At 38.6% G+C, this 21,148-nt stretch overlaps 1 protein-coding gene across 3 annotated transcripts in view; it reads right to left on the bottom strand.

Moving 5' to 3' along the window:
• pde9a (phosphodiesterase 9A) overlaps positions 1-21,148 on the bottom strand; it is a 48,795-nt gene that overhangs the window by 3,267 nt on the left and 24,380 nt on the right. For 2 of the 3 annotated variants that reach the window (XM_036570292.1, XM_036570284.1), the window contains exons 7-16: positions 14,076-14,160; positions 12,560-12,620; positions 9,714-9,788; positions 7,320-7,406; positions 5,927-6,031; positions 3,874-3,956; positions 2,501-2,657; positions 1,426-1,539; positions 1,098-1,202; positions 430-558 (exon numbers count right to left, since the gene is read on the bottom strand). In XM_036570292.1, the coding sequence (XP_036426185.1) occupies positions 430-558; positions 1,098-1,202; positions 1,426-1,539; positions 2,501-2,657; positions 3,874-3,956; positions 5,927-6,031; positions 7,320-7,406; positions 9,714-9,788; positions 12,560-12,620; positions 14,076-14,160 (1,001 nt within the window). Of the gene's footprint in view, positions 1-429; positions 559-1,097; positions 1,203-1,425; positions 1,540-2,500; positions 2,658-3,873; positions 3,957-5,926; positions 6,032-7,319; positions 7,407-9,713; positions 9,789-9,921; positions 9,997-12,559; positions 12,621-14,075; positions 14,161-21,148 lie in introns of all 3 variants that reach the window. The other variant, XM_036570302.1, reaches the window with a different exon arrangement.

Raw genomic sequence — 21,148 nt, 5'->3', positions numbered from 1 at the left:
GGGTATATCGTTAGAAACGTCTTAATAGTGAAGTGTATAATGCGGCAAGAGAACAGGGCTCAATGATGCATTTTTGGTACAGTATCAATATAAAGTCTGGTTTGAATATTGCTTTGTCTGCTTCACAAATAAAAGCACTTGCTAAATACTTAAATGAAAAGATAAATGTCAATTTGGAAGAATTTGAATATTGATTTGTTTATTTTATAATTCTATTTTGCTTCAATAAAAAAGATTACATTGAAACTAAGTGTAAACTTCATTGGATAAAATGAGCTTTTCTAAAACAAGGTCAATCCAGTCAGAGCTTACATTAGCACTGATGGTTGTGTTACTTGCTCCTTGTAACATAGCAGTGGAGTCTCTATGCAAACGCCACTCAGTGTCTTTTCATAAACATCAGCCCAATCTAGCAAGTCATGTTCTCACCTTCATCACTGTCTCGAACATGGGGATGAGGACGAACTTGATGAAGCCAATCTGAGCGGTAGGTTTAGTGACCTTTTCCCTGTCCATGAAAGGAGCCACAGGTAAACCTTCTGCCTTCTCCCGGTCACTCTTGTTATACACAGAGAGAAAATAAATACAGGAAAGTAGTCACAATCAAGTCTTTTCAAACACACCTTGAGTAAGTAAAAACCTGAGTACAGCATTCTCCAATTACCAGAGTATGTAGTATAAAGAGAAAATTCAAAATGATGAAAAATGTGACAGCAATAAAACTTAATGAACGCATCACTAACTATATGTGACATGCTTCAGAAATGGACCAATAGTATAGACACACTTCATACTTAAAGATACTACTATATAATACAGTGTCAGAAAACACAAACAGGTCTATTTGAAATTACTGAACAACTCAACATTTTGAAGCAAGTGAATGCTGACTTTGGCATGCAATCTGCACTGTGCTAACTGGTGGTCTCCTGTACTTGTTAGCTACATTAGCCCAGTAGCTCCAGTGCAAAAACTAAAGAAGCAAACTTCAGACAACAAACATGTCTTAGTTGATGTCATTAAGTGTAAGTAGAAAACTGTGTACACCATAGCTGTTCTGAATATGAGGTTAAAGGCCACAAGTGTCTTATACTCACCTGCATGAAATACTCTTCCAACAGACAGTCCACCCACGGCTCGGCCACCTCCATCGGCCGAACCTCATTAGATATGTCACAGCACTTTATCAACACCATCTTCAGCTATCAGAGACACAGGCATGGATAAAACAGTGTCATTAAACAGTCATAATCCAATACTGCTACTACTACCACAAATAATAATAATAATAATAATAATAGTAATCAGTGCTCTGAAAGTGCTTTACACAGTATAATACGTTTAATGAGCCAAGTAAATGTGCTATAAGAGATACTACATTCTGCTGGGAAAAAAAAAAGTCTGAAGAATATAGTTAATGCTCACACAGGTGACATGCTCCTCATTGGTAAAGTCAAAGCTGTCCACCTTCTGCTTGAAGGAGTCGAGAATCTCCCCATGCCGAGCCATGTCTGTGGCTAGTATAAGAGTAATAGTACCCTGTGAAAGAAAAGGGGATGTCTAAAATAAATGATGAGCTAAGGTAAATGCACTAATTAGTCATAATGTCTGCTACTGTAAGCAAAAATACACACTTCTGCCTTTTAATGTTTATAGTGCTATTTCTCAATGCAGTTGTCACATTTATTTTGGTATATATATAAATACAATCTAACATCTGAACATTTTTACAGTGTGACAAACTAACATTTTGAGCCAGCATATAACACATAAACCATATATGATATATGAACAGGAATATGCTCCACACTTCAGTCTCCTTTTACTGTAACTGTAATGAAACAAGTCAATAAAAAGCGTTTCCATAGCAATGTGTATTGTGTTCTGAATGTGCGCCCATAAACTTTCACAGTGCATACAGCCATAACTTTTCGTTTATCACTTTTATATATTGATAGAAACACGGTAGCACTCAGAAAGATCCGATTCCACATGCTGATTCATTTTACCCTGATTACTGTGGACATGAGGACAGATTAAAGCAAAGATAGAGTTAAAGATTATGACCTTTGAATAAGAATAAGAAGCTTTTCTAAAGTTTTTCTGTCCAAAAATAAAAAGAATGATGTTTTTAACAAAGAGAAACTTTTGGATCTTGCTGTTCTGTGGAATTCTTCTCATGTGCAGGACTTTCCTGCAGTCACTCTCACACACAGCGACTCACAGTTTTAATCTTATTACAGAGGTAAGCTAATGGCTAATGTAGGGTTGGGAGTCTTGCCCAAGGACTCTTATTGGTGTAGCATGGTGTAGCTACATGGAGAGCAGCAGAATTATCCACTGCACTACACCAGACAGGGCAGCTTCAGCACCACATGGCATGTGGAAAGAATAAATAGTATCACCTGCAACTCCACAAGAATTCATATGTGTTCATTTTAATTGGGCCATCCACATGAACCTATTTGCACACCACACAGACGCACACACTAAGACACACCTGACGGATCTGTTTGAAGGCCTCAGCATCGAAGTTGGAGAATATGTTGCATTCCGGCTGAGAGAAAATCTGAAAGGCCACAGCACAGTGATGGTTCTCCAGCGGAGAAATGTCATTGTACCTCACTGCCAACTCTGTCCGCGCATTGATCTGATATCTGCAGGAAAAAGACACAGAATAAAAAGAAAGAAAAAAAGAAAAAGAGACACAGATGGAGAGAGATAAACGATGGAGATGAGCTATTAATATTCTATAAAATACAGTTAATCACTGTTTCAAGAAAACCTCTGAAAAACTCTAAGGAACATTTCATAACTTGAATGTATGTTAATCAGGGTGGAAAATACTGAAGGGATTTGTTAGTATACTTGGGTACTTTGCTGAAATATTATTGAAATACTTAATACTTGTTTAATACTCAATTGCAATTCCAGGAGAAAAAAAAACATCATTTTTACTTATCTTTTCGTTTAGACCTTCAACGTGCTGGTCACAAATATCAAAGGCTGTTACATTTTTCACTCATTTTGTATTTATTTTTTGTTTCCATGCATTTTTAAAAAATTATATCAGTGTAAAATGAAACTGACCATATCTATACTAATTCATCCTTGTGCAAGAAACAGTACTGTTTATTAGTCATCACGTCAGACACTGGGTTTGTTGAAAAGAGATAAGATCAAGTGGACTCACTAGTATAGTTACATGGAGGCAATCAACTGGCATAAAGTTACATAAAGTCACAGACAACAAAAATACTTTTTATTTTCTACTAAAAAGATTTTTTATGTTATCTGTTCAAACATTTATTTTTTATTTTTATATACTTCAGTATGTTTACACATTGATACATATAGATAGTTCTCCAGCTGATATGGCCAAAAATGTAATATTACAATCACGATACAATACATAGCACAATATATATATATATATATATATATATATATATATATATATATTTTCTGATATCTGATGAGTTAGAAAAGCCAGACAGGTGACACATTTAAATAATACCATCAAAAACTATGCACACAATGATCTATATTGAACATTTCACATACTCTGCTGCATAAAATCCCAGTTAAACAGGACTAACTGCACTCGGTAAGCAAACATGCAGTTGAGGAGTGTTTTATTAGTAGCATATTGTGCCATATTGTTACGTAATTTATCACAATAACAATAAATACTGTCATATTGTCCAGCTCTAGATGCATGTAAGTATATTTATAGCGACATACTTTCAGTTTTAAGTGAGTAAGATTTTGACTCAGTACCCATATTTAGACTTCAGTCTTTCTGTACTTTTTCCACTACCGATGTGACGAAGTATTAATATTTACGCATGTGTTGTTGTATGTATGTCTTACGTGTTGTTGTATCCAGGATGATCTAAGTCGTGACACACAGCTGCGGTCATCAGGATCAGAATGTCCAACTGTGAGAACTTTTCCTGAAAAAGAAAAAAAAAAAACACACAAATCTATAAATCCTCCTCTTCCTGCCGCTGAGTTGGGTGAATGTGAGAGTGTGGGGTGGTGGGGGGGCACTTAAGTATTCCAGTGTCCTTGTGAACAGGATGGCACAATTAGCCCTCTGATTGCTGCCCCCATTATAAAGCAGATAATTAAGAAGAAACCTGAAAATCTGAATAGACGTCCATGGCAACCAAACCGCAAAGAGAAGAATAAGAGGCTGAGCGCATCTTCCAGTGAGGAGGCTCCCCCTTCACCTTTTCATACGTCACACGCACACTCACGCTCCCTTTTCTCCTCCCACCCTCCCCCACCTTCCCTTTAGTGGGGCAAAAATATAAGATCCTATTTTGACGAAACACAATGTATCTATATTTGTTCTTATTTTTTCTGAGCTTTTCAAACAAACTGGAATGAAAATTGTGCTGCATTTAAAAAGCTATCAAAAATTATACATCGAAGTCATTTGCAAAAATTGCTACCATGCAGTTGTTGTGTTCATGTACACTAACCTAAAAAATTTCTTTCATCAAAGAGACATGCAGGACCCTTTAAATGTTTAAAGGACCTCCAGTGGTCACTTCAACATAGTCAACATAGTCAAGGCCATTAGATGCGAGACCGAGTCAAGACTGAGACCTGGACACATCAAGTCTGAGTCAAGACTTTGTAGTAGTTGAGTCCAAATTTGGATTTAGATAAAAAAAAAGGCCATAATTATAAATAAAATAAAACAAAATAAAAACTTAGAAAAAGATAAACTTTTCAGTCTGTCTTAGTTCAACATTTGGAAGCAAGTTGTAAGGTTGACGATGTTTCTCTCTCCTTTTTGCTCTTTATGTGTAAAATAACGTGCTTAATGATCATTAGTAATTAGTATTTTGGAGCAAGACAAAGTTACTGGATAAACAGTGTTTGTGGCATTGTTTTAATTTTTAAGAATTTTCCTTACAGTCAACACAGAATTCTTCATTGGCTTCTGAGATGTTACGAGACAGTAAATGACTTTGTTTTAAGAGGGTCTTTTTTTATTGCAGCACGTTTGATAATGCTGCTCTTAGATGTCACACAAAAAGAACAGTCTGTGATTGGTTATTTTGCATGGTAGTCACTTTGCCCGTTCTTATTAAAGTAGCAGGCTGTTGTCCACAGTGACCGATGAAACCCACTAGACTCAGCCAGAAGTGTGGCTTACTAGCCTACCGGGAAAGCTAGCCTGGTGACCACTAATTTAACTGTAACTCAAAGATTCAGGTGAGACACGTATTCAGTTTTTTTCTATTTGTCTCACTTTTGCTAATTTAGAGAAGTCTTTTATTAGGCCTGTAGGTGGTTAAGTTTCAAGTACTACATCATTTATTTACTTGTGCCCGTCTCTGGGCTAAATCTGTCTTTACGATACATGGAAACATGCAGTTGTTCCAAAAGTACAGATGATACATAATTTATCACAACAATATCATCATATTGTCTGCCTCTATCTCTGACCCTTCCCTTGCTTTACTTTGTAGTTCTATAATCCTCCTTGTCTCCACCTCTCCCCTCATTTTTATAGCATTAATTTCCCTACCCCTTGCTAGTCGGCTCCTGTTCAAACAGTGTGTCCTGATTAGAGGAGAGCGTTGGTTTAAAGCTATCATATCCACCGTCCAAAAGTCAGTGTCATCTCCACGTTGCCCCCAGATCAATTGTTTACATGTAATAATAACAATAAATGTAGCTGTGTAAAGGTTGTATCAATTGTCTGCCTTATCTGATTTAAGTACATCTTATCTTGTCCTATTAAATATCTAAAGGTCACTCTGATACTGCTAGCATTAGAGGTTATGAGGATGCTAGCTACAAAAAGGCTAACCGGTCTACAACAAACAATGAAGAACAGCTAATTCTTGTCAGCTTTTGTTTGCTGTAAGTGATGTTAGCAGAGGGATGATGAGGAGTGCATTACCTGGAGGTTGCAGAGGTAGATCATACTGTACATCATCTGAGTGACACAGAAGCAGTGACGAAAGTTGTGGAACGGGTTGTTTCTGTAGTTATCATGAATACAGAGCTATAAACACATAAAAGGAAGGAGATCAGTGTTGAACAGTGTTTCAGTTCAGTTCTGTTTACAACAGATGCTTTCAAAAGATGTTTCACACAATTCTGAAAGATCACTGGACATGGCTTTGTTAAGCCTGGTCCTGCCTATTTTTGTTTTCTTTTCAACAAATTAAACCTAGATAAACAGATACAGAGAAACAGTGAAATTGCATTTCTGGAAGATCACTCTGTGCAAACTGATGTCGGAACAAAACCTACTATCTCCGAAATGATAACTTTACAGGAGAAAGAAAAAAACATGCTTTATTTTTAACCCTTGTGTGGTGTTGACGTATTTATTACGCAGTGGTCTGGTGGACCCATCACATTATTGTTTTTCAAATCAATACAGCCAGAACAGTTTATGTAAAAATACCAAATGTTTAAAATATCACAAGCGTCCAGCGTAGGGTTCTCCTTTAGCAGCTGTAGCCAGTCAGCAGCCTGTCCATGTTGTCCACCCTCACACACACACGCACACATATACAAACACATACAGACACACACACACACACACACACACTAACAACCGGCCATGTAGGAGGAGAACAGAGTGAAGGGACACAGCACCTCCACGCTTGTATTCCCTGCGGGTTCACCCAACACCACATGTGTGATATAAATATGTAGAGGGGTGAACAGTGTGAAGTCATCGAACATGTGTTATTTTATATGTTCTTCACAGAAAATGAGCAAAGGCCAAGGAATCTAAATCTCATCAGTTTTCCTTTTGGTACACATTGAAAATGGGTCCCACAGACCCCAACACCATGTAAGTCAATGTAATTTTTTTTCCAAGTAATTTCGGGCTATTTATTTTGGTCCATTCTTGGAATTCACATACAATGTAAATGACCAAACACACTTTCAAATTACGTCAAAAACTAAAAACATGACAAAAATGGAGATACGAGGTTTTGCTCTGACAGCAGTGATTTACTACACAGGACTTTGTGCAACAGATGCTGCCAGAAGATGTTTCATTCAATTCTGTAAGATCAGTTTCTACAAAAGGGACACATGGACACTGCTTTTATTGGACAAATTAAGCGGCGCCCTGGTATGGTTTCACTGAGATTTTCCACTGAACTTTTGTTTTGGTCTAGTAACAGTCAAATAGAGTCAAACTGAATGGACTAGACTCTAATTCTGAACTGTTTCTGTAACAATTCAGTGTCTCTGCTGACTTGATATTGATGATTTTACTGTTCATGATTTATCTGTGTCTGGAATAACAATATAGGACTTTTCCTTACCAGCCATCTCTTCAGGGTGATGGGGTTGATGTTGAAGTCTCTGACCAGCCCCAGATCATGATACATGTGCTCAAGACAACTAAGCATCTGGAAAAACACAATATCTGATTAGCAGCTCATCTTAGCATGCAGACCTTTTTCTGTTATCATTGGTATTTAAACATGGTCACTATTTTCTAAGCAAACATGATACAATTAAAACACATCCTTTCAGTCTTTTAAATTTTGTATCATAATAAACATTGAAATATATATGGGACGGACCAAAATAGATTTTCTGTGATAACAAGATAACCATTAATAAATGCTTAACTGTGGCCAAAACCAATAACCAATAATTTAGATTTTTTTTGTTTACTCTATAATCCTTATATGAAATGCAGCATGTGCAAGACAGGTTACAAATTAGTCATTGATTATTATTATACAGATATGACAAGGCTAAATCAGGTTTTAATTTGTAAATGATGAGGCCCTAGAACAGTGAGTAGTGATAGATCCGGAAGGTCCATGGGATGGGGGAGGTTCCAGAGCAAAAAAGGGAGGCATCAGACAGGCAGCTCAGCTCAGTTCAATCTTACAATTAACGTGTATGTAGTTAATAAATCGCTGTCACAGGTCACTGGCTTTTCTGAGTGTTGCTCAAACGATAAACAATCACAGCATTAGCGAGTGCGTTTGCAAGTGATAAACTGCAGGTAAACAGTTCTGGTTAATGTTTTCACATTTTGTTGTTGTATACATAGATGAGACAAAACATTATGACCACCTGCCTAATAAGCTGTTGGTACCCCTTGTGCTGCCAAAACAGTGCCGATGCACCGAGGCATGCAATCTCCAAGATGTCTGAAGCAGTCCTGTGGTATCTGGCACCAAGACGTTTGCAGCAGATCCTTTAAGGCCTGTAAGTTGTGAGGTAAAGCCGCCTTGTTGTTCCAGCATGTCCCACAGATGCTCGATCAGACTGAGATCTGGAGAAAACCTTGAACTCTTCGTCATGTTCCTCAAACATTTCCTGAACAATGTGTGCAGTGTGGCAAGGTGCATGTTTGCTTAGAGCATCGCACTCACTCCACCAGCTTGTTTTCTTCCACAGTGCATCCTGGTGCCATCACCTTCCCAGGTAAACGGCACACATGCACCCAGCTATGAATGTGATGGAAAAGAAAAAGGGACTCACTCGACTATGTGACCTTCTTTCATTGCTCCAAGGTCCAGTTCCTTTGCCTGCACTATAGGCACTTTTGATGGTAGACAGGGGTTAGCATGGGCACTGTGACCGGTCTGTAGCTCCACTGCCCTGATGCACTGTGAGTCCTCCCGTAGGAATCATTAAAAATTTTCTGTGACTTGTGCCACAACAGCCTTTCTGTTGATTTGGAACTGGGAGGATAGACTTTGTTGCCCTCATGCATCAATGAGCCGTGTGACCCATCTGTGGTTTGTCCCTCCTTAAACCAATGCAAGAGGGCATTCACCACTGCTGACCAGGAAAACCCCACAAGCCTTGGTGTTTCAGTGATGCTCTGATCTAGACGTCAGATCATAATACTTTGACCCTTGTCAAGGTCACTTAGGTCTTCATGCCTGCCCATTTCTCTCAATCCAACAGGTCGAATATGAGAACTGAATGTTAGCTTACGTCTAATGTATCCCAGACCTTAACATGCGCCACAAAATAATCAACATTATTCAGTTCATCTGTGAGTGGTCATCATGTTTTGGTTCATCTGTGTATATCAAATTGTTCATCGAGAAAAAATTGTATACTTTTTCTGGGATTTTTTCCCAATTTTCTCCCCATTTTAGATGTATCCAGTTCCACCCACTAGTTAGGACTCCCCCAAACACACGATACCACCAGCAATAGGAGGGCGAAAGCTGGTACAGGCTTTCTCTGAGACCTGGGAAGTGATCTTTTCGAAACACCACTAATGGGCAGCCAACTGCCAGTTCTGTTGTGCGCTGGCTGGGGAGACGGAGGGGGCCATTCTACCCACCCAGAGAGAGAGAGAGAGAGGCCAAATGTGCTCTCTTGGACTCCTGGCCACGGATGGCTGTAGCATCACTCAAAAGCCTCTATCATACTTTTTCCTGATATATCCAGCACATCTCAGGCTGGATCCACTGAACCAACCAAAATTAAACCGTGTGTGTGTGTGTGTACTCTTATTAGTATAGCGATCAAGTCTTCCATATGTGGAGCAGTGGTGCTATCCACTGCACTCCATGTGAGTAAAATGAACAAATGCATAAATAATGCATTTGCTGAAGGTACATATCCAGCATCTATGGTACTGTTGGTACACTGCAGGCTTGTGTTACCAAACCTTCAGTTACCAAACGTTCCTCTGAAAGTTCATACATTGTGTTTAATGGTCTCCCTAGCCTCACCTCATTGGGTTCCCACTGCCAAACATCGAAGATCGGCTGTCGCAAAGCGTCTATCGTCTCCTTGGACAGGTGATACTATATGCACAGATGCATATACAAACAACACAAATATGGACACAAACACACACATAGACACAGGCAGAAAAGAGAGACAGACAGGAGCAGAGAGGAAAGGAGAGAGACAGGAAGGGCAGTGTTAGAGGCTTACCTCGTTGGATTCCCACAGCCAGACGTCGAAGGCGGGTTTTCTGAGGGCATTTATGGTCTGCTGCGAGAGCATGTACTGCAGGCAACAGAGCTCCCAGTTAACCCTCTGCTCACAACGCCTGGCTGGGGCCACTACACAGTACATTTCTACACAACTGCTATAAGCATTACAACTCCAACAATCTATATGTAACAGTTTATGTATTGTCACTGTCATAAGAAAACCTAATTTTTTTCTTTTTAAAAATACAAGTTGCGCTTTGTATTTCATGAACTTTTTCATGATTAGTTTACCAGCATACATTTTTAAAAACAAACATTTCACATATTTTAAATAACAAAGTCAATGTGAAAGTCAAATCATAATGCATTTTCTTTGAAATGCTGTTTTTGCTTGATGTTATGTGGGGGTGGTCGAGCTGATACATGATATTATTGGTTAATATTATTTTTCCCTGCCCGCTGGCACAGCGATGTAATTAAAAATCAGAAGACATTTTCAAGGCAGGCAAAAAAAAAAATCCACTACACTTCAATCAAAGATCAAGGGAAAACAGTCATTTTAAATGGTACGGTGTGATGAATCATACTTCATATGAAGAGGAACATGGACTAACAGGGTAAAAAGGAGTATAACTGTTCCTTAATAGAAGTTAACAGGCCCATATCATGGAATTTTCATAACTTCTTGTACATTTGATGTACACTGTTAGAAATAAATGTGTTGCAGGTACATCTTTCTTTCATCAAGGTACACATATACAGAAAATAAGCTGCAAATAGACCTGATTTTTGTGATATCAGACATCTACTTATCCAGCCTAGCTCACTTTAGTCCCATTCATTCACACTGAAGCTATGAGGAGTGTTTCACCCCCTGTGTTTTTTAGTGGGTACAATACGAGGCAGTCAATCAGTTCTGTTGTATTTATATGCATCAATTTCAAAAGCGCAGTAACAAAAACAGCATATATCATTCTAACAGACACAGAGAAGTTGAAAAATGGTCATATAAAATTTAATTATGACTGTTTTGTGTAGATAAACCCAAAAATCCAAGAAAAATGTAGGGTGTGGGCCCATTTGCACTTTTATAAAGTTATCATTATTTCATATGATGTTTTTACACAATTATGATGTGCAATAGGTTCTAAAAAAAGGTTCTCAGCTCCTGCCCTTGGAAACCTGCCTTGCACAGTTTCATGCTGGCTCTAACTCACCATTTGACTCATTAAGTATTCATCAAACTGAGTGCCAATCATCAAGACTACTCATTAGCCGAGGAAGTCAAGTTCATAGCAGGTTCTCTGACTGGAGTTGAAAACCCCTGTGGTGAGTGCACTGTTCCTGACTGTACACACAAAAATAAAGCCATATCCTATCCTCACCCGTTAGTCAACGCTAGATACACTGTATGTCCAAAAGTCTGCAGATACCCACTCATCCAATGCTTCTTCTGAAATCAAAAGCATTAATAAGGATTTTTTTCACTCCTCCGAGAAGGCTTTACACTAGCTGTTGGAACATTGCCATGAGGATTTGATTGCATTCAGCCACAAGTGCATTAGTAAGGTCAGATACTGAATTTGGATGACTAGTTTAGGATCACGAATGCCACTTCAACTCATCCCAAAGGTACTGGATGAAGAGCATCCCATTCGATTGGTCAATGCTTTTCTGCACTGTTAAAAATGAGAGGTCAGCTCAAAATGATATAGTAACTGATTACATGGCTTTTCTTGAGTTGACTCAACTTGAGGACACAAGAGTTCACACAACTCAAACTTCTTAGTCGAGTCAAAAGTTCTCTTTTTTTTTAGTTCTGCATCTCAGTTAGATAAATAAAATGCACTTGTTTTTTATACTGAACTTTCCCACTAGCCAGGATTCTTTCCATCACACAATGCTGCTAGACATTTTCCCTCTTGGGTATGAACTTATGGATGGCTATGGCATCTCTGGGGCTCAAACCCACCACCTCCTATTGGGGTGATGGCTTAGTCCACTGCACCACTAAGGAACACATGAAGCAACTCAGATGTTGTGTCTACAAATGTTTAATATACTGGTGTTGTTTTAACTTTAAAGCATAGTGCAGTCTCATGTGGTGCAACTGTCTAATAATTCATCCCAACATCAGGAGATTGTGAGTTTGAATCCCAGCAATATCACAGCTATCCATATCTGGAAGCCCAAGAGGAAAACGTGCCATATGAGACTATGTGATAGAAGGGGTGTCAGCTAGTGGGGAAACTGAGTAAAAAAACCACCAAGTTTTGTTTATCTATCTGAGATGCAGACCTAGAAACAGTAGCTGGAAAAACTTTTGACTATTAAGACAAACTAAGAGGTTTGAGTTGTGGTGTCCTCAAGTTGAGTCAACTGAAGAAAAGCCATGTAATCAGTTACTATATCATTTTAAGTTGAGCAGACGTCTCATTTTTTACAGTGTGTGGCTTATACACGTTGTTCATATGCAATCGAACGTCCATGTCAGCAATGGGTACACCTTAAAGTAGCTGAATCCACTAATTAGAAAAGTTGTCTGGATGGTTTTGGACATACAGTGTTTATACTAGCCTACAATTTGAATAAATACTATAATGTTTGTCTGGGCTTGTGCAGGTCTGTGCCTTTACCTTTGGGTATGATGGTACGTCTCTGCGAGGAGTCAGCTTCTTGTTGTCATCCAGGAAACTACTGCAGATGAGAAACATTGCACGCTACTGAGTGATCGCTCCAAACACTGATGAGACTGGACATCACTGGACATTGATGATGGTACAATGAGCAATAATGCATTTTTTCTGAACTCTGCCAGCTCTATGCAAATTATTGTTGCAATCCAGCAAGCTATTCCGGGAATCATCCGGACTTCGCTAATGAGGGAGCGCAGGCGGGGGAAGAGCAGAGCATGTGTCTATTAGTCAGCTCATTAGGACCCTGTAGGGGGCACAGAGCAGTCCTGCTCCGTTAGTGCCCTTATTAAGAGCCACACTGAGCACCAATCTACCGCCCTCTCTCATTATCAACAGTACTGCAAACTAGCCTGCAAATAGCATGTAGACTAATGAAAATGGATCGAGGGAGTGATTGCGCTATTTCCATTGATGGCTGCTATAAAAAAAATATGATTTGTTCAGTTGTCATAGCGAAAATAAAATATAAAAGCCCTTTCTTGGAATGGCTTCTCATTACAGTGCGAGGACGCTGACATCTGCCTCATTTCCTCTTAGCAATTGTCCTAATTTATGACTTCAGCAGCCTGATTTGTGGAGGTAACTAGGTAGGAGTGGGTGACATGAACTGAAATTCACATCATCATGCTTTCCTCTATCCAGACAATGACAATATTACAGTCTTTTAAAAGTAATAATAATAATAATAATAATAATATTAATAATAATTATAATTATAATTATTTACCTTGTGAGCTCCTGACAGTTAATAAATTAAAAGACTCTTTAAAATCATGGTTGGACAGTGTGTTCTACTGAAAAGCTGACTATTGCACAAATGGTTGCATCCCTTTTTCATGTACATGAAGGCTTCTGGTGTTCGCACTTTGCAGGTATTAGCTAACAGAGTGCAATGATATCATTTGTACAGTATTGTTTAGGAGTTAATATTGGAAACTATGAAACCAAACCAAGTCAAAATGACTGAGGAACCTCTTTTTGTGGAACCAGAATTTTTTGTTTATCTCTTTTTCAAATTTTAGTCCAGTTAGTTTTCACCTATTTGTACGTCTTCAGTTTGTTTTTTTTGCAATTTGTAGCTGGTCACAGTTTGCTGTAACTAATAAAGGGAGCTTGCTATTCCATGCTTTAACCTAGGTTGCTAAGTTTACTGTTTTGTAAGTAGTGATGTAATGTTATATTTAAATTTTCCCAAAAAAGAGTGAAAAAGGAAGCCTTTTTTCCCCATAACAAAGCATTAGCTGGTAATGTTTAAACAGTGTTGAGTTACTTAGTAAGTTTACCAGAAATGTGTATGCTGTTTAAGCTTCTGCTTGTCTTGGGGGCGGGGCTTATTGTTGTTTTCACAAATACATTAAAATCCATATAATCAGACAACAACAGGCCATATTATTTTGCCTCCTGGTGTCTGAATGAGGGACAGAGAAGATGCTGAAAGGTGGACAGGTGGACTGACCTGTTGTTCCTGGAGGCCATCTCCTCCCTCAGCTTCTTAATGTCACTGCGACATTTCTCAATCTCCACCACCTTCAACCCCTCCACTGAGAGGGGAGAGAGAGAGATAGAGAGAGAGGGGGAGAGAGAGAGAGAGAGAGAGAGAGAGAGAGAGAAGGACAGAGGAGAGACACAAAGAAGGACACAGAGAACAGTGAGATGGAGAGAGGGAGCGAAAGGAGAGAGAGAGAAAGAGAGGACAGAGAGAGGGAGACAGACACACAGAGAGAGAAAAGGACACATACAGGAGAGAGTGAAAAGTACAGAGGACAGACAGAAAGAGAGAGAGAGGAAAAAAAGAGAGAAGAAAAGAGAGAAAGATAAAAGAGAGAGAAAGGAGAAAGAAAGAGGGAGAGAGAGAGAAAAGAGAAAAGAGAAAAAGGAGAAAGAAAGAGAAAAAAGAGAGAGAAAAGATTGAGAGAGGTGAACTCATTTATAGGTTTTATACACAGAGAGTTTTACTGCCACACACACACATATAAAGCATGTAATGGTTGAGTTATTGAAGCTTCCTGTAAGTACTGAAGTTAGACTGCCGGCACCTGCTTTTTCCTGGCGTTCTGCCACGCTGGAGCTGAATACATCCTTCATCCAGAGCAGCTCAGCCAGACACTATACACTTCTCACTTTACTGTCTGATACCATCCAAACACCTTATCACAACTGGCTGAACTCTTACTCTAACATTTACAGTTCCTCTTCTCACTGGTCACTCAGCACATTCAGTTACTGTGTTTGGAGGCAGCAATAATCACACATCTCTGCTGGTCGCAGTTTTCTGGTGTGAGCTTTTGGACAGCCTGAATATTTGTGTTGCACAATACACTTATGGGTGCATGATATACTGCCAGCCAATTTATTATTTACTGTTAAATGATAAAACGTGATTAGTTTATCAGTCTGATAACGAAATTACACTGAATGATTACAACAAATAATTTCTGACTTATATACTGACTGATACAGGCATGGAGAGTGCAGACATTACAAACAACTCCACAAGCAGGATTAGTTCTAACAGATGGAGGTCACTAAAAAGTCTAGTACATCAATGCAAAACCTAATTAATTCAGTACAGTCCTGTGCTGTTTGAACTAGACAAGCTTTTCAATCTAAATAAATGAATATATACCTTTTAAACAGAAATTATTAATGAAAAGAGGCTGCATCCAAAGTGACAAATATATTTCTGACCACAAAGTAGAACAGCAAGTATCAACATGATAAAACTATAACAAAATATATCTTATTTACATGACATCTGCAGGATATCCTGATGAATCTGTGTGTAAAAACCTCCAAAAACTGGATTGTTTTAATTATTATGGATTTCTCTCATTCTTTACTCTGGAAGGCTTAGTTGTGACATTGCATTAAAACTAACTCTGCCATGTGGATGCTGAACTCGCCTGGCTAGTGTTCATGCATCAAAAAGATGCTTTATTACAGCCATCAAGAAAGTCATCACGATAATATGACATACAAACACAACTTAGTCATAGAAAAACACGGAGAATGGAAAAAGTTACTTTTATGGTATAAAAAAACCTGAACAGTTTTCAGTGTGAATCTGGTTAAATATCAGTCTGATTACTGTCAAAATTCGCTGATGACGTTGCTATGGGAATACATGAACATAACTAAAGGCATGTTTTCACTGAACACACACACACACACGCACACACACACTCCTGCACCAAAATATTTACATATGCAGTCACATGCAAAAGTTTAAACGCCCTGGTCAAATTGCATGTTTTGTAGTTTTTCTAAGTGAAAATAAGTTAACACTTCTTAATCTTCTACAAGGAACAAATTTAAATACGACATTTTTCTGAAAATTTTACTACAATTTCTGTTTATTTATTGTTTATTTCAGTTTAGCATGTTGGGAAAAAGGGGGCGGCACGGTGGCACAGTGGATAGCGCTGTTGCCTCACAGCGAGAATAGCCTGGGTTCGATTCCCGGCCGGGCGACCAGGGTCATTTCTGTGTGGAGTTTGCATGTTCTCCCCGTGTTTGCGTGGGTTTCCTCCCACAGTCCAAAAACATGCAGTTAAGATAACTGGACAAGCTAAATTGCCCCTAGGTGTGTGTGAATGTGTCTGTCTGCCCTGCGATGGACTGGCGACCTGTCCAGGGTGTATCCTGCCTTCCGCCCAATGACAGCTGGAATAGGCTCCAGCACCCCACCGCGACCCAGAAGGATAAGCGGTTTAGATGATGTATGTATGTTGGGAAAAATAAAACATAAACTACAAAATGTGCCATAACTTTGCTAAAAAAGGAACAAAGCGTGTAATTTGGCCAGGGGTGCCAAACTTTTGCATACAACTGTAATAACATAAACGTTTTTTATTATTGTCATATCTGCTTTATTCCTGTCATGGCTGTGTCAAATTATGTCATAGAGGTTTAACCTCACACTCACCGCACTTTATATATAGAACAAAGCATTTAATCATCAGTTACCATTATCAGACCAGATGGTCTGTATTGGTGCATCCATGCAAAATGATATGATGCTCACTTTCCAAAAGATGCTGCTTCAGTATCTCTTTCAGTGGTCAAAAGCTTCATGCAACTGATGCTCCTCATATACCATAAATCATAGAATACATGCGTGTGTATATAGTTTCCTACTGCTGTTCGTTTTAAGGACTAATGCACATGTGCCATGTTCATAAGAGAAAGGTTGGAAGAACAGCATTGTGCACAGCAGGGGAAAACAATACGTTCAGTGAAGCATTTAAGCTGCCTGGTTCTTGACTGGAATGTCAAATGATGCTGTGGTTGTGTGCGTTACATTGGATGGAGTAGAAGACTGCTGGCTCGCAATGTGGATGTTATTATTATAATTATGAGTCAAAACTAAGGTGAAGCTGTGCATTTCAGTGGCCTAAAAGAACTGTGTTGACTGTAAGGACGTTGTCACTACAAACACCTTTGCAGAAACGTCTTCAAAAGAACAGATTGCCATGGGAACAGTAAGTGGACAATGTGCTGACCCTTGGTTCAAAGAGGCTCATAGCAGTACAGTGCATCAAACCTGGAGTCTTCACAGCTGATGTTGTACTTTTTTGTACGGATTATATGTTTATTACAGTATTAAATTCTCATTTTCAGAGTCTCGTAAAGCAAGCAGTAAACAAAAAAACAAAAAATTACAGTAAGAGCACAGAAATTATGGGTGTAAAAGAAACTTGAATAAACTGGAAACTAAGGGTGGGCGATAGAAATATAACATCATGATACTCGAAAGTATTTTCACAATGTATCTGTACTGCAATGTTGAGTTTTTCTAAGGTTTGTGAAAAAGCAGCAAACAGTTGTGCTGACATCTAAAGAGCTACTCGTAACTGTTATGCAGTTTACTATACACTGGTTGTTGTTGTTTACAAGCTCTCTATAATTGATCTACATCTGTATTTTATAAGATGCATCCAGTTGTTAAGTGTTCTAGGCGTGAAACAAGTCTTACCCAGAGGCTCCACCCCGTCGGAGACCAGCAAAATAAAGCGATAAAGTCCCGCTGTATTCAAATATACTTCTCAGCTCGATTCATAATGCTTTGCTACATGGATATACTGACTTTACAAAGGCGACGAGCTAATGGACGTTATATACTACTGTAAGGAGTTCACTCTGCATGAACCAAGCAGCCATCTGGGACTCGCCCATAATTTCCATATATTACAATGATGACCCTGTCTTATTTCCTGCACATTATTGTGGGTGGGAATTTTTTTCTCCCATCCATTCTCCGGCATAAATTTCACTGATGTTACTCTCTTATGGGGAAAGCACGGTCATAATGCCAGTCATTTCATGTGCCTTTGAACACAATAGACCTAACTGGAAACAAGACTGTGAATCAGGGTGGCTAAAAGCATTGCCTGCAGGCCAATCCTGGCCCATTAGGACGTTCAATTTGGTCTGCCAGAAAGTCACCCTAATCTCACACCCTCATCCAGACAGAGAACAAACATATTTTTATACTATACACTATTATATTAAGAAAATTTGAACATGAATCATATTATGTGTTGTTGATTTTCTAAGTTAAATAAATGTACACATCCTCTACAGAGAACACACTTAAATATGGCATATTTCTGCAAATTTTAGTGCACGATTTCTATTTATGTTTTATTATTTTTCCCCAGTAAGTTAAATTCAGCAAATAAGCAGTGATTGTGCATTAAAATGTGCAGAAGTGTGTTCTCTGTAGATGATGTTAACTTATTTTCACTTAGAAAATCAACAAATGCATGTACTTTGACCAGGGGTGCCAAAACTTTGGCATACAACTGTATTTTGCATATCTTCCTACTTTATTTTGATATTATTTTGTCTTTTTGACCCATGGCCAACCATTAACATTGCATTTCAGCCCCCCAAAAACAAAAAGTTTATAGCCCTGCTATAAATTATACAGTACCATTCAAAAACATGGATTTACAATTCAAAAGGCTGGAATCGCTGCTTTCATTGATATAAAACCAATTTCGGTAAAGATACATGCAGAAAATGATTCTGTTAAGCTGCTACTGCTCTACAACTTTTTAGGTTTCAATTACTTTTAGATGTGTCAAAAAACTGAAATGTAGAATAAAACATCTTAAAATACCTTCTGTACCGTATAGCATGTTAATTTACACTGTATATGTTATTATTAACTAACTGTTACTTAAATATTAATATGACACCAGGACTAAAGTGATTCCAAAATTCTGGACATTAGTTTGTGCACTGCTCGCCAAGAGATATTAAGCTTTTCTAAATTTTTTTATTACAAATCATCATGTTTGTCAGTTTGCAACACCTCAACACAATAAAGGCTAAATAGAGCCTTTAGCCTAAATTTGAGAAAATCACCACACCTATAAATATACTATATGGACAAAAGTATTGAGACACCAACACATTACACCTACAGGAGCTTTTATGACGTCCCATTCTAAATCCATAGGCATTAATATGGAGTTGTTCCCCCTTTGCATCTGTAACAGCTTCCGCTCTTCTGAGAAGCTTTCTACAAGATTTTGGAGTGTGTCTGTGGGAATTTGTGCCCATTCATCCAGAAGAGTATTTGTGAGGTCAGACACTGATGTTGGACAAGAAGGCCTGGATCACAATCTCCATTCTAGTTCATCCCAAAGGTGTTTGATGGGGTTGAGGTCAGGGCTCTGTGTGGGCCAGTCAAGTTCTTTCACACCAAACTCACCCATCCATGCCTTTATGGACCTTACTTTGTGCACTGGGGCTCAGTCATGCTGGAACAGAAAAGGGCCTCCTTTCCCAAACTGTTCCCACAAAGTTGGAAGCATAGAATTGTGCAAAATGTCTTGTTATTCTGAAACATTAAGATTTCCCTTCACTGGAATTAAGGCGCCTCAGCCAATCCCTAAAAACAACCCCATATCATTATCCCTCCTCCACCAAACTTTACAGTTGGCACAGTGCAGTCAGGCAGGTAATGTTCTCCTGACATTCACCAAACCCAGACTCATTCATCGGGCTGCCAGATAGAGAACACTTCATGGCTGAGTTGCTGTGGTTCCTAAACACTTCCACTTTTTAATAAAACCACTCACAGTTGATTGTTGAATGTCTAGGAGGAAAGAAATTTTGCAAACTGACTTGTTGCATCAGCAGCATCCTATTAGAGTACCACTCGAGTTCAGTGAGCTCTTTAGAACAACCCATTCTTTCACAAATGTTTGTAGAGGCAGATTGCATGGCTAGGTGCTTGATTTCATAAATCTGTGGCAATGGGACTGAATTCAGTGATTAGGAGGTGTGTCCCAATACTTTTGTCCATATAGTGTACTAGAGAAGGTAACATCATATACGGCTCACATGAAGCTCTTGTAGTGATGTCAACACTGATCAGCACTTAAACCTTTCAGGGGTTTAAGCCACCTTTAGGACAAAAGAGATGGTTTTAACAATAGTTTGGAAAAGAAAACCATCATAAATCTGCTCTTTATACCAAGAAAGACCCATAGATGATCATGAAGCCTTGCAAAATATGCACACAATATCAGAAAACTGCCATTACAATGAAACATTTGCAGGTAATTTTTCTTATGCAACTGGAAAATTACTGCATTTGTTAATAAACTGTGCCATGGATGATGTTTCCTGACTAAAAGCTTTCCTACTAAAAATGACTTACAAATACATGAGAGTCTATGTGTTTGTGCACATGCAGCACCTTGAAAATGATCCAGGCTTCCCATGACCTATTTATGCATTTTATAACCTCTTTTACTATTATGCTGACAAACAACACTACCTGTGTCCATTCTGCTGGGTACAAAGCCTTCTAAATCAAATACAGTGGGGGAAAATAAATGAGACACTTCCTTTTAGAAAGAGGAGCAGGACTTCCTTTAAAGAGGAGGTTTAATAGGTCAACGTTCACAAACTCCAATCCTGCACAGATCTGTTCAGTGCTTTCCCTCATCTAACACAACTCCTTTAATTCATAATTGATCAAATCAGTGAGTTAACAACTTAACCTGAAGAGAGCAGCAGTTCACTCATGGTGTCATATCTAAAAGAGCAGAGAGCAAAAGAAAAACACAAAGTACGGTTTAAAATGAAAACAAACGCTCAAAACATTGCCTTAAAATGAAAGATAAAGTAGGCTATGTTAACATTACAAGGCTAATTTCGATTTCGATTTTTTGCTCAGATTTGATCTTCTAACTATTCTAACGATTATTCACACTTGTGTAGGTAAGTCTGACGTTAATCTGAACGAACCTGTGTCCTGAAACAACCTGCATGTGCACATCCTAATCAATAATGTCAGTTGCATCATGAACAACAAACAAACTAACCAGCAGAACGAGGCTTCATCATTAATGTAATTTGCTCTGAGCAGCTCTTAGCTGTTAATTATTAAAGTGAGATGAAGATGAAAAAGGATCAGCTGCATTGCTTTTGCAGTTTTTACTGGCACCAACTTCATGTTTGGTGTTTTTGCCATGTTAACACTGGAAGATGGCGCATGCAAAATAAAAT

This window comes from Colossoma macropomum, unplaced genomic scaffold (assembly GCF_904425465.1).
Source record: "Colossoma macropomum unplaced genomic scaffold, Colossoma_macropomum, whole genome shotgun sequence".
Taxonomy (NCBI): Eukaryota; Metazoa; Chordata; class Actinopteri; order Characiformes; family Serrasalmidae; genus Colossoma; species Colossoma macropomum.
This window is presented reverse-complemented; position numbering and strand designations above follow the sequence as displayed.